At 37.7% G+C, this 13,212-nt stretch overlaps 2 protein-coding genes across 2 annotated transcripts; one reads left to right on the forward strand and one right to left on the reverse strand.

Moving 5' to 3' along the window:
• Nucleotides 1–497: 497 nt before the first annotated feature.
• Nucleotides 498–1,397, reverse strand: LOC106001388 (putative vomeronasal receptor-like protein 4). The gene has a single exon (XM_013036483.1). The coding sequence runs from the start codon at nucleotides 1,395–1,397 to the stop codon at nucleotides 498–500; it is 900 nt and encodes a 299-aa protein (XP_012891937.1).
• A 10,870-nt stretch (nucleotides 1,398–12,267) lies between these two features.
• Nucleotides 12,268–13,212, forward strand: LOC106001389 (vomeronasal type-1 receptor 4-like). The gene has a single exon (XM_013036484.1). It carries the CDS (start codon nucleotides 12,268–12,270, stop codon nucleotides 13,210–13,212), a length of 945 nt encoding a protein of 314 aa, XP_012891938.1.

Consider the following 13,212-nt stretch of genomic DNA (forward strand, 5'->3'; position numbering starts at 1 on the left):
GCATACAGGGTATTTCCTGATACCCTACATCACTATTTTGTACTTTGTTCATTGTTTCTTGGGTATCCCCTGGCACAGACTTAATGAGTACTGGGTAGCTAAATTAAGGAGATATTTCAAATCTATTTGAAAAAAAAACAAGGTAGAAAATACTTGGATGTTCCTGTTTGATTCAAAAGCTTTTGGAAAAAATATCACTGATTTCTGGCAAGAAAGTTATCTTCAGCATTTTTCCTCCATGCAAACAAGAAGCCAAAGTCCCATTGGAATGAGAAGCTAAAATCCTGGGAATAATCTGTATTTTCAACTTGCTGAAAACTCTGAACTAGTCATATACTGCCTTGTACCAGACATTTTAAAAATGAAGGTGTAACTGTTAAAGTAAGCATTATTTTTAACATCTTGATAAAGTAAAAAACAATAGTAGAAAGATGTTCTTACTTTATATACTTTGGGTTTGTGGGAGAGATACTGGGTATAGAAAGTAACTACATTTCCTAGTGAGAGTCTGAATATTTAGCAGCATGACTATCTCTAAGGATCAAGACTAAGGGGCTGAAACTGGCATAACCAAGTACTAGAATGATTTTGATATTTAGTATTTTGAAGTCATTTGTAATAGTGGAACCTATATAAAAAGACAAAAGGAAATCAGCCCAATAAAAAACCAGAAAACAGGTCATGAGAATGAGAGTACTTAGAGTAGCTCTGATTTCTGGACTGGAATTGTTAGCCAACCTGGAGCTATGAAGGTAGAAGACTCGCTTGTGATGTTTATACAGATAGAAAGCCATGTAGCCACTGCTGCAGGCCATGAGACTCTGAAAGATCACATCCCGAAGAGCCATGAGGGAGAGGAAAAGCCACCTAACTATTTGCGTAGATGGTAGCATATAACAATACAGAGCATGCCTTTTAATTCCAGATCTGTTTGTGCTACTGGCTGCTTTGATATAGTGGAGCAAGTTAAAACTCACCAGAGAATTAAAGATCCAGAAGAAGAGGAGATAGGGAAGAACTTGCCATGCCGTCTGTGGTTTGAGCTTTCTCCACTGGGTGGTCCTGGGACTGATGGTGATGGCCTGGACCACACTGAGGAAACAGGTGGTGCAGATGGAAAGGCCTCGAGCCACTCTTCCCAGATAAATCAAAAGTTTACAACCTGTATTGCCTATAAAGCTTCTGAAAGGGAAAAGTATGGCTATGTCTCTGATAACTGTGCTACAGATAATGATCCCATTAGAAAAAGTCAAGTGGATGAGGATGAGGTCTATAGGCTTTTTGTCAGGACCTGTGAAAAAAGTGTACACATGTCTCACAAATACAAGGATGTTGCCCACAATTCCAGGTCCAGTAAGAGAAAGGAAGATTATCCTCTGAATGATGTTACTCCACATCCTCTTTGGACTTCATGCTCAGCACTAGGAAATACATTTTGAGAAACACAAATGAGTGGAAAGGCATGCTTCGGGTGTATTGATATTCTCTGTGTTTAGTGAGAACAGTTTCTGAAATACATGAACATGCACACTTATTTCCTAACAGGCACATGATATCATGGTTTGCTTTTCTTCATCATCTTTTCTTGCTGCCTCTCATATGGAAATGATGATAAATACAATTTGGACAAATTCTATGTGAGCACTTCCACCTGCTTTCCCAAACACCCTTCTTTGTATCATATATGTCTAATATTTACATGATGATTGACTTGATAGACAAGAGCTAAACAAAGAGCATCATCATTCACTAATTTCTAACCCATTTTCCTGAGAATCAGCTTAGATGTCTCCCTCTATATAAAGTGAATACCTAATAAATTATCTGACTCTCATGGATTTTGTTGGTTCTCTATCCAGGATGTTTTCCCATGTTATTCATGTTCATTCTTCAAAAAAAGCACATTCATTCCTCAAACAAGGAATTTGTAGCTTCTCTGGAAATTATACCTCGCCAAATTGAGAGCTTTGCAGGGAGATCATGCAAAGTCCCCTTTCTCCCAACCGAGTTTAGACCTTGGCCATAAATGCAACACAAGTGGTTTAATGTCAGAGAACAATCCAGTTCCCATTACCTCAAGGTAAGAGTAAGATAATTAATTTGTGCTCACAATCTTCTACATATGCAGAACCAGATTGCAGCTGACTTTGTTCTCACACATACCCTAGTTTGGCTCTTCAATTTCCTGAGAGATCTCCCCTAATGAAATGTCATGAAAAAACACCCACCACTTTGATATTGAGGTTCTTGTCCTAAGAACTCTAACTAAAGACACAACTTCTGATTCTATATTTTAAATATTGTCAAGTCTAATGTCTATCTGAGTCAGGAATTTCCCTACCTGTAAGTCAATCCCTAGTAGCATCTTACACTGTACATTGTGTAACTACTTTATAAATGTTCTCTATTCCAAATGAATGTTTGAATTGAATAATCTGCTCCTTTTGCTTCAGTTCTTTCAAAACATGTAAAGACAATCTTAACAACATTTGTTCTCTTCAACTCAGAATGCTCTCCTTACCAAAAATATGTATGAATTTATTATAATTCCCAGAAACAAATATAACATTGACACTTACCTTGCCACATGAGTATCCATAATGATCCTAGATTAATCTAACTCAACTAGCATACTATGTGTCTAACTTCTGTCCATCCTTCATAAGTCAGCCTAGAATCTGGCTCCATAAACATTCCTGAACTTATCAGGTCAGGCTATGTTACCTGTGTATCTCCATTGAGAATACCTGGGTGATACTGTCTTTCCTTCTAGTATCTATGATTCTTAACATCTCCAGATAATAAGTGCTCAAAAATAATTTATAATCTCCAGCTCCAGTGTATTAAGCAAAGTGAGCTAGGTTTGGAGGAATAAAGGGTAGATGATTTTTTTTATTTTATTGTCAGGGTGATGTGCAGAGGGGTTACAGTTATATAAGTAAGGTAGTGAATATATTTCTTGTCTAACTTGTTACTTCCTTCCTCATTTTTCTCCTTCTTTCATTGCACCAGGGCAAATGTTTTTATGTCATATTTGAGCTCTCAGGGAGGCCTACACCAGCTAAGAACTGTTATTAGCAGTACTAAATATAGCTAAATAATACAAAATGATTAAAATATAGGGGAGACTATCTAGCTCTGTCTTACTCTGAAATGGTAAAATCTGGCAAACCTTCGTGAATGTGTAGAGACAGAAAGAATGAAGGACAAAAGGATGTCCTGAAGGTTACCTGTGTTTTGGGTAGGTCTCACTCACCTTACCCACTCAAAACAATTGTCTAAGGACTAGGAGTTACTAAACTGAGAAGCACATTCACTCAGCTCAGAAACTATAAAGACTACCAAGAGAAATCATACACACATTCACATTTAAATATGGCAAGTATATATGTATAGAGCATATGTATCTATATATACACATATACACAAATATATATGGTAGATATATATATATATGCACATTTTTTATTTTTATGTGGGTATATATTCCCCATTCTTTTCCAGCACTCACTTTACCTTTCTAAAGTGTCTAAACCTCCTCTAAAAGATAAAATAGCCTTATAGAGAAAAATATAGAAATGAACCAGATATTAAGTTTAAAATATTATGAACCTGCTGATGTCATAATATTCGCTGGTGAAACTGGAGGCTAATGAAAACAGTTTTTGCTAATAGCCTGAAAACTCCTTGCATCTTTCTACCTTTTTGAAGACTACAAGGAAAAGAACTTTGTGGAAAACCTACCCTATAACTCTGATGATGCCAGATGCTAAACATAAAGTCAAAGATGTTCAAGCATTTCTACAGAGAAATGGACAAGACTATGCCCTTAGTTTTATCTGGTATATAGCTTTAGATAATACAAAAGAAAAGAAAATACTAAAATCATAGGTCTTCTCATTAAGTCTTTATAGACTTAGTCAAATATATAAATCATAAACAGATTAGCATTTATACTTCCAAGTGAAACTCGCATGGCACATGTGAAATAAATTAGATTACTGTTAGGTTTACTTACCTTGTAGCTATGGGCTAGACAAGCATTGGGTTAGTCCTTCTGCTATGATGAAGCTTCCCATGTCATATTTGTAACTCAGAATTTGTAGAGTTCTTGTCTCTTATGAAATATCATAAAGACTTTAATTTTCACAGTTATTACCCTGTCAGAGAGAAGGAAACCCTCTGTAGAATCTCTGTCAATGAAATAAAACTTTTCTTCTCCCTCTACAATTAACTACATTTGTTTGGCTCGAAATTATCTCAGACTTAATTAGGGATTCATTATTTTAATAGAATGATGTGAAGTAGGAAAGTCAATAGCAAAGCAAGTTCAACTTCATCTGCCCAAAGTTCTAAGCTATGAACCATCATGGAGAACGGCTTCGGAAACATAATGTGTCTATTTCTTTCTTTCTTTCTCAAGTCATCTTTTAAACACAAGAACTTAATAAATGCTGGTCATTATTAGGGGCTTTGCTTTCAGAGAAAGTCACAACCAGGAATCTGAACAGGACAAGAAAAAAAAAACGGTGCCAGAATTTGAAATCAAAACCTTTCATACTTGCTTGCTTGGCTGGTCTTCTACCACTTGAGCCATAGGGGATGGGGGTCTATGAACTTGGCTGAATGGACTTGCTTCATACCACAATCCTCTAGGTCTTAGACTCCCAAGTAGCTAAGATTACAGGCTTCATACAACAATCCTCTAGCTCTTAGTCTCCTGAATAACTAAGATTACAGGCATGAGCCATCAGCACTTGGATTAAATGGTTGTTTTATTTCTTGTTCATTAAATAACAAATGTGAGTTTAAAAACTGGTGGGAGCTGAGGATGAGGTTCAATGGTAGAGCACTACGAAGTAATGATTCCTCAGCACCACATAAGCAAAAAGAAAAAAGCCAGAAGTGGCGCTGTGGCTCAAGTGGTAGAGCACTAGCCTTGAGCTGAAGAGCTGAGGGACAGCGCCCAGGCCCAGAGTTCAGGCCCCATGACCAACAAAAAAAAAAAAATTAAAAACCATGTAGGCTGTCAGTGATGTAGCTTTTGAGATAAGTATGATTTCTATACCTTGATTTTAGTGGAGGAATCCAGACACAGAAGCATCAGGTAAATTAAACATCTTTTTATTTGATATTAAAAATCACCTTTAGAACCCTAGTACTTTGGTGAGTCTCCACTTTCAGAAATGAGCTCCTAAAAAAAAATTTGTTTGGTTTTTGCTCCATCTTAGTCAATTCCCCTCAAATGGATTCTAGCAAGTCAACAAGAAATATTGCTTAATCTCACAAATTCTGACAGAAGCAACAATGCTTGATAAGAAATGTAATTGTATTGTAATGTCATTATCTTGCCATGTAATTGTAACCTCTCTGTACAGTATTTTCACAATAAAAAAATAAAAATTAAAAAAAGAAATGTACTAATTAACTTGCCCATGTAATTGTAACTCCCCTGTAAGGTATTTTCATAGTAATAATAATAATAAATATTGATTCTCTGCCTATAAATTTCTGTCTTTGGAATGCAATGAAGGATTATGCATATAAAAGGGATGTATATAAGTATTAGTGAATGAATGCAATAAAATATCATAATTTTTCATCTATTTTCCCCATATGGACTTGGACAAAAAAAATCTATAGAAAGAGCTGCCTTTATCTAGAAGAACAGTGAATCACAAGTAAGACCAAACTCCTGGAAAGAATTACTGTGGATTACTGCCAAGGTCTTGAAAGATGTAAGTGGGGTGATGCATATTACATACCAGTTTTACCATTCTATTTTGCCTCGATAGCAGATCAAAATGACCTTGAATGACAGAGGAATCATCATAAAATAATTCAGGTGGTGACAACAATTGCAGCTGTGCTAGAAGAAATGATAACATTGATTTTCTGCATTAACACTTCTACGGTACCTAGTATTAATGCAGCTTTGAATCTCATAAATATCTTTTTCTCTATACCTTTCTAGAAGAAAACAAAGAAGTCTGTTTTTGTTGGCAAGGCCAGCCAACGCCTTGTTCTTCCTTGGAGTAAGTATATCAGAGCCTTGTCCTAATTTAGTTGGCATGGACCATGACTGCATTGGTGTTCTACAATGTATTACACTGGTCCTTTCCATTGAGGATATTAGGATGATTAAACTTAATAAGAGGAAAGTCCAGGCTTAGGTAAAAGAGTTAGAGGAAGAATCAGGGAAGAATCATTTTGGTTTTTTCTCATCTGGCACTTGTTTTGATATCTCTGCAAAAAGCCATGTCAGTCTGTCCTCATAACCAGAATTTTTAGTACTTTTTACTGCAATAAATGTGTAACAATTTTAATCATATCATTCTGTCTTAAATATATATATATATATATATAATATATATAACTATATATCCCTCAGCTTTTTTGCTCAAGGCTAGCACTCTACCACTTTGAGCTATAGTTCAACATCTGGTTTTTCTGGTACTTAACTGGAGATAAGAGTCAGACTTTTCTGCTTGAACTGGCTTTGAACTGTGATCCTCAGTTCTTAGCCAACTGAATAGCTAGCATTACAGGCATGAGCCACCAGCACCCAGCTTCCTGACAATTTTCTTACTCTTGATTCCAGATGTGATTTATGTTTTTTAAGCAATTCTAACTTTTTAGGGGAAAATAGAGTAACAGGGAAGATAAGCTTGAGGTAACTTATTTATTTATTTATTCTGGCAACAGTCACAAAATGTACTCTTCTAGATAACTATATATTTTAATGTTCTATCTCCTCTTCCTCATGATTTTTTGACATTGTTCTCTAGAACATTTTCGGGATTTGAATTCTTTTATTTTGAATCATTACCAATGACCTCCTTACTTTTCTTCTTTCTGGTAGATATTTATGGCACAAGTGTTTTCAACCTCTTTTTTATGCCAAGTTCACTTCTAGGTAAAGAGAATCAAGTCATATGAAAGTCAGAACACTGCACCAGGAACTTTCTTCAAAAATCATCTAAGTGCTAGTCACACTTCTGGGAAAAAATGCTATTCTCACTTCTAATCTCAGCCCTGGGTGTACATATTTTGCCATTCCTTTCTGTCAGGGACTACAGAGTTCCACTTTGACAGTAGCATGATTAGAATGATAGACTATTCTCAAGTATATTTGAACTACAAATATGTCTGTTGCCTTATGCAAGGTAAGTGGATTCATGCAAGATGTGGGCTCATGTGTTTTTTTGGTTTTGCTTTGTTTTGCTTTGGGTCCAACGTAGGGCTTGAACTCTGGGCTTGGGCACCTTCCCTGGGCTCTTCAGCTCAAGGCAAGCGCGCTACAGCTTGAGGCACAGAGTCACTTCCGGTTTTCTAGTGGTTTTTATTGGAGATAACAGTCTCATGGATGTTCCTGCCCGGGCTGGCTTTGATCTGAGATCCTCAGATCTCAGCCTCCTGAGTAGCTAGAATTACAGGCGTCAGCCACCGGCACACAGCTTTCACGTGGTTTTTGAGTACTACTTGTTCCTCATAAAGAAGGAATAAATAACCACTTATGGGAAACACCATCAACTTCTAATGGGCCTAGACAGAATAAGATAACTTTTGTCTCCTCCAAGTCTGGGTTTGCAGCTTGCTGAGAAATCATCATTTTATATTTGTGAGTTTAGAAAAAAACTTGAGGGGGGAAAAAAGCAAAAATGACTTATTCTGTGTCTCTGACTGTGATCCCCAAGCAGAGGACAGCTTGAAACTGTGACAATCAAAACAGATCTAGGAAATGGGAAAATCTAGATAAAGAGACTTGGCTAGTTGTTCACTTTCTCAACTCAGTCTTCCTGTCACTATAATTAGACCCTAATTACACTAAGACAATAACTGAGCCAAACAATTGTAATAGTTGTGGAGGGAGAAGGAAAGTTTTACTTTAGGGATTAAGATTCTGCAGGGCTTCCTTCCTCTGACAAGCTGAAAACTGACTAGTGTGAAAATGGAAGCCTTCATGGTACTTAAAAACAACCAACAGCTCTACAAATCCAGAATTACCACTAACACCTGGAAGCTTCTTCTTGCCAGAAGCACCAACCCAGGGTTTGTCAGTACCACAGATACCAATGTGAGTACAGCTGATAATGTTTTACTTATATGTAAATTAAGATACATTTATGTGTGTGTGTGTGTGTGTCCTTTGTAAGATGTATTTACAAGGATAATCTTAATTTCTCTTTTAGTATGTAAATTAATGAAAGAGTCTATAAACCGTAAGGACTCCCCTCTTCTAATAGCTCGGTATGTATAATTGAAGTATGAGTGGGATGCTTTTAGCAGATGTTATTGCAGAAATGCTTGAGCCTTTTTGTTCCTATGTTCAAGGTGAGCCTTTGTGTAAGATTTTTACTGTGTTCTTTAAAAAGTTAGAATGATAGAAGAGCTTTGTGTTTGTTTTTAGATTCCAATTTCATCATCATTATGCTTGTCATAATTATTAGCTTTCATAAAACATGCTTACTTCACTTTTGTTACATTTCTGTACTTCAAAATAGACCATCAAGGGCTGGGAAGTTGGTTCAGTTGTAGAGTGCTTGCCTCACATACATGAGGCCTGGGTTCGATTCCTCAGCACCACATAAGCAGAAAAAGCCAGAAATGGTGCTGTGTCTCAAGTGGTAGGGTGCTAGCCTTGAGCTAAAGAGCTGAGAAATAGCACCCAGGCCCAGAGTTCAGGCCCCACAACCATAAAAAAAAAGAACATCATTTTGCTTTTATGCTGCCTATTTCCTATAAATCTGTATTTAATATGAATATATTCTTTCTACATATGTTATATATTTAAGATTATGTTTTGCTTCCTTAAATACATTGAGGCAATCTTTATTATCTGTATATTTCGAGAAGGAAACAGAGTTAAAGGCATTAACTCACATTCCAACAGTCATATAGCTACCTGGAGCAAAACCCAGATAAACACCTATATTCACAGTTCATGCTGCCAGGGATCTTTTTTGTTGTTGTTGTTTTTTGTTTTTTGGTCCGGTCGTCGGGCCTGAACTCTGGGCCTGGGCGCTGCCCCTCAGCTCTTCAGCTGAGGGTAGGCTAGCGCTCTACCACTTGAACCACAGCCCCACTTCCGGTTTTTTTTCTTTTTTGCTTATGTGGTGCTGAGGAATCGAAGCCAGGGCCTCGTGCATGCAAGGCAAGCACTCTACCACTGAGCCACCTTCCCAGCCCTGCCAGGGATCTTTTGAACAGGGAAATGTAAATAAAACCTTTGATGTTTAATGAAGAAAGAGAGAGAGAAGTCTTGATAATTGCCTCCCAAGTATATTAAATATACACAAATCATGAGCCTTGAGCCAATCATTCTGGCTTCCTTTACCTGGATATACTGTCCATAGTTTGAAATAATATGAGGTAGAGATTTTTTGGGGTGGGGGTACCATCATGGGGCCTGAACTCTAGGCCTGGGCACTGTTCCTCAGCTCCTCAGCTCTTCAGCTCAAGGCTAGCACTCTACCACTTGAGCCACGACTTTTTTTTTTGCTTATGTAGTGTTGGGGAATCGAACCCAGGGCCTCATGCATGCAAGGCAAGCACTCTACCACTGAGCCACCTTCCCAGCCCCATGAGGCTGGAGATTTTCGATGTGAAGAAAAAGTATCCGGGCTGGGAATGTGGCTTACTGGTACAGTGCTTGCCTAGCATGCATGAAGCCCTGGGTTCCATTCCTCATTACCACATAAACAAAAAAAGCCAGAAGTAGCACTATGGGCTCAAGTGGTAGAGTGCTAGCCTTGAGCAAAAAAGAAGCTCAGGGACAGAGTGCCAGGCCCTGAGTTCAAGCCCCATGACTGGCAGCAAAAAAAAAAAAGAAGAAAGAAAAGAAAGAAAAAGTATCCTATCCAGGCCTAAAGTCTGAATGTCAGAAACTTAGAGTTAACAATCACAATAGAACTAATACTAATTATGTTACAAAAAAAAAAGCAAAACCCACAGGTAAAATAGTCTGTTAATTAAACAGAAATTATTGTTTTCCACAAGGTCATATAGCAGTGGTCAAATGCCATCATGATTCCTGTTTGTATGACCTCAGTTCACAGTAATGATGCCCAATTTACTTTCCTACAAGAGACTATTGTAGATTATTAAATTCCTTTTTTCTCATGACAGCTGATACCAAATCCTCTTCCTCTAATCCATTTTGATAATTATCAACACATACAAACTGATGAAAGTTATTTTAGTTATCTGAGGTCACTGAAAGGAACTTAAACATCTTGAAACACTTTTAGGTTTCTAAGGTTCCAGAAGTGGCACTGTTGCTCAAGTGGCAGAGTGCTGGCCTTGAGCTGAAGACCTCAGGCCCAGAGTTCAAGCCCCACAACTGACAGAAAGAAAAAGAAAAAGAAACCAGGGAAACCAGGGAAGTGTGGAGCCTTCTTTTTATTTTATTTTATTTTTTTTGTCGGACATGGGGCCTGAACTCTGGGCCCTGGGCACTGTCCCTTAACTCTTCAGCTTAAGGCTAGTACTTGAGCCATAGTGCCACTTTTGGCTTTTTCTGCTTATGTGGTGCTGAGGAATCAAACCCAAGGTCTCATGCATGTAAGGCAAGCACTCTACCACTGAGCCACCTTCCCAGCCCAGTGTGGAGTCTTCTGATAGGCCTTCTGATGCCAAATAAGATTCTAAGGTTCCTGAAGAGCACTTCCTTGGCTGCAGCCAGTTAACCATATAAACTTTTCAGACAAAGCACTTGATCCTGGATGTCTTTGATTCATTATGTTTAAAGTTTAACTTGACATTAAAAAAATAAAAATAAAACAACATCACTGAACATTTGCAATTGGACTTTGTGTCCAATTAACTTACCAAAAAAAAAGTGAGAAATGGCACTTTGGTTCAAAGTGGTAGAGCACTAGCTTGAAGCAAAAGGTTCAAGGACAGTGTCCAGGTCCTTAGTTCAAGCCCTAGGAGTCAGCTCATCTCATTAAAAAAATAAAATAAAATAATTTAAAAAAAACCTGATACCAGGATCATAGTTTGAAGCCAGCCTGAACAGGAAAGTCTATGAGACTTGTATCCCTAGTTAACCACCAAAAAGCTTTTGGGAGTGGAACCGTGGCTCAAGTGCTAGAGTGCTAGCCTTCAGCACAAAAGCTCAGGGACAGTGTGTAGGCCCTGAGTTCAAGCCCCAAGACCAACGCACACACACGCGCACGCACACACACACATCTCTGATAATATTAATATATCAGCCTCAAAAACATAAAAGCTGAATCCTAGAGTCTCATATTCATCAAAATGACATAAAGAACTGGAAGCTGGTGGCTCATGCCTGTAATCCAAGTTACTCAAGAGGTTGAGATCTAGGGATTAGGATTCCAGCCCTGGAAGAGCAAGTCCAGATATTCTTATTTCCAAATATTGGCAAAGGACCTGAACCTGTAGTTAAAGTAATAGAGTGCCAGCCTTAAATAAGAAGCTAAGAAAGAAAACCCTGGTCCTAACTTCAATACTGGCATTTAAAAAAAAAGAAAGTAGAGATAGGGCTGGGAATGTGTCTTAGTGTTAGAGTGTTTGCCTAGCATGCATGAAGCCCTGGATTCAATTCCTCAACACCACATAAACAGAAAAAAGCCAGAAATGGTGCTGTGGCTCAAGTAGTTGAGTGCTAGCCTTAAGCAAAAGAATCTCAGAGACAGTGCTCAGGCCCAGGGTTTAAGCCCCAGGATTGGTTTTTTTAAGTGAGATAGAGTGGAATATTGAGCAAAATAAAGTTGTGCAAATTAAAACATATATAAATTTGAAATGTGGAAGAAGTTTTAGCAACAGGATTATATATGTTTATCCAAGTTATATATGGAGAAAAAACTAGGTTAAGCATGGAATGTACACTTGGGGAATTTGGTGATATGAACATGACACAATAAAAATTTTTTAAATGAAGAAATTATGATGGAAAATAATTGGGGTTCAATACAGCCATGTTGAGATTGAACTTAGATGAGATACATAATGCATAATGATGTGAACACTAGATTGGTTTTACTAATCTGAGGGAAGAATTTTAATTTTTGCCAAGTAGGCATCAAGAAACTGTAAAAAGTACAAAAAATGCCACAGGAAAAGAAACAAGCTCTATGTACTCTGCACACACACACACACACACAAACACACACACACACACATCATGAATGCTGAAAGCATATTATGAAAGTGTTATAGTGTAAAATACTTTGAAGATATGAAAATGATCATTTCTGATGAATTCTTTTAAAAGGATTGGATCTGCCTATGAAGTAATAAATGGTTTTGAAGCCACTTAAGGCACTGCCTTTCATCCTTCTAACAGGACTTGGGATTATAGGAAACATCTCTGTATTTGTGAATTATATGTGCAGTTTATGGGGAGGAACTAAGAAGAAATCTATACAATTGATTCTCATCCATGTGGTTCTCACAAATATCATAATACTTCTTTCCAAAGGATTGCCAAGGACAATAGCAGCTTTGGGGTTGAGATATTTTCTAGATGCTATGGACTGTAGAATTATCGTTAACCTGGAGAGGGTGTCTCCGGGTCTGTCCATCTGCACCAGCAGTCTCCTCACACTGGTCCAGGCCAGCACCATCAGCCCCAGAGGTTCTGTGTGGAGGAGGCTCAAGCCAAGGTCTGCATGGCACATCCTTCTCTTGTTGCTCTTCTTTTGGATACTCAATTCTTTCATCAGCATGAACTTGTTAAATTCCATTGGAAATACCAGCTTAGTCAAATCTCAATTTGGTGGTAGTGAGTTCTATTGTTATACTATGCTAGGAAGTCAGAAAATCAACAGCATTTTCCTCACTTTCATGGCTATGAGAGATGCTGTGTCCCAGAGTACTATGGGTGGGGCCAGTGTCTACATGATATTTCTTCTCTACAAGCATCACCAGTGTGTTCTATACCTTCAAAACTCCCACTTTGTCTACAAAACTCCTCCTGAAATAAAAGCTGTTCAAAGTGTTCTTCTTCTGATGCTTTCTTTTATTTTATTTTATTTGATAGATTTAGTGATTTCTTTATATTTAACTATCTCCTTCGAACATATTTCCATACTAATAAATGTTCAAGAATTTCTGACCCTTGGTTATGCAATTTTCAGTCCATTTGTTCTGATTCACAGAGATGGACATCTGGCTGAATGGTGCCAAGTTCAGTGCAGAGATTTTAAACACAAAATATCTGAGTTTCATTCATCATTTAGCTAG

This window comes from Dipodomys ordii, unplaced genomic scaffold (assembly GCF_000151885.1).
Source record: "Dipodomys ordii isolate 6190 unplaced genomic scaffold, Dord_2.0 Scaffold293, whole genome shotgun sequence".
Classification (NCBI taxonomy): domain Eukaryota; kingdom Metazoa; phylum Chordata; class Mammalia; order Rodentia; family Heteromyidae; genus Dipodomys; species Dipodomys ordii.

Excerpts from the sequence above, each read along its gene's own strand:
- LOC106001389 (XM_013036484.1), top strand. The coding sequence starts at position 12,268 with ATGGTTTTGAAGCCACTTAAGGCACTGCCTTTCATCCTTCTAACAGGA.
- LOC106001388 (XM_013036483.1), bottom strand. The coding sequence starts at position 1,397 with ATGTGGAGTAACATCATTCAGAGGATAATCTTCCTTTCTCTTACTGGA.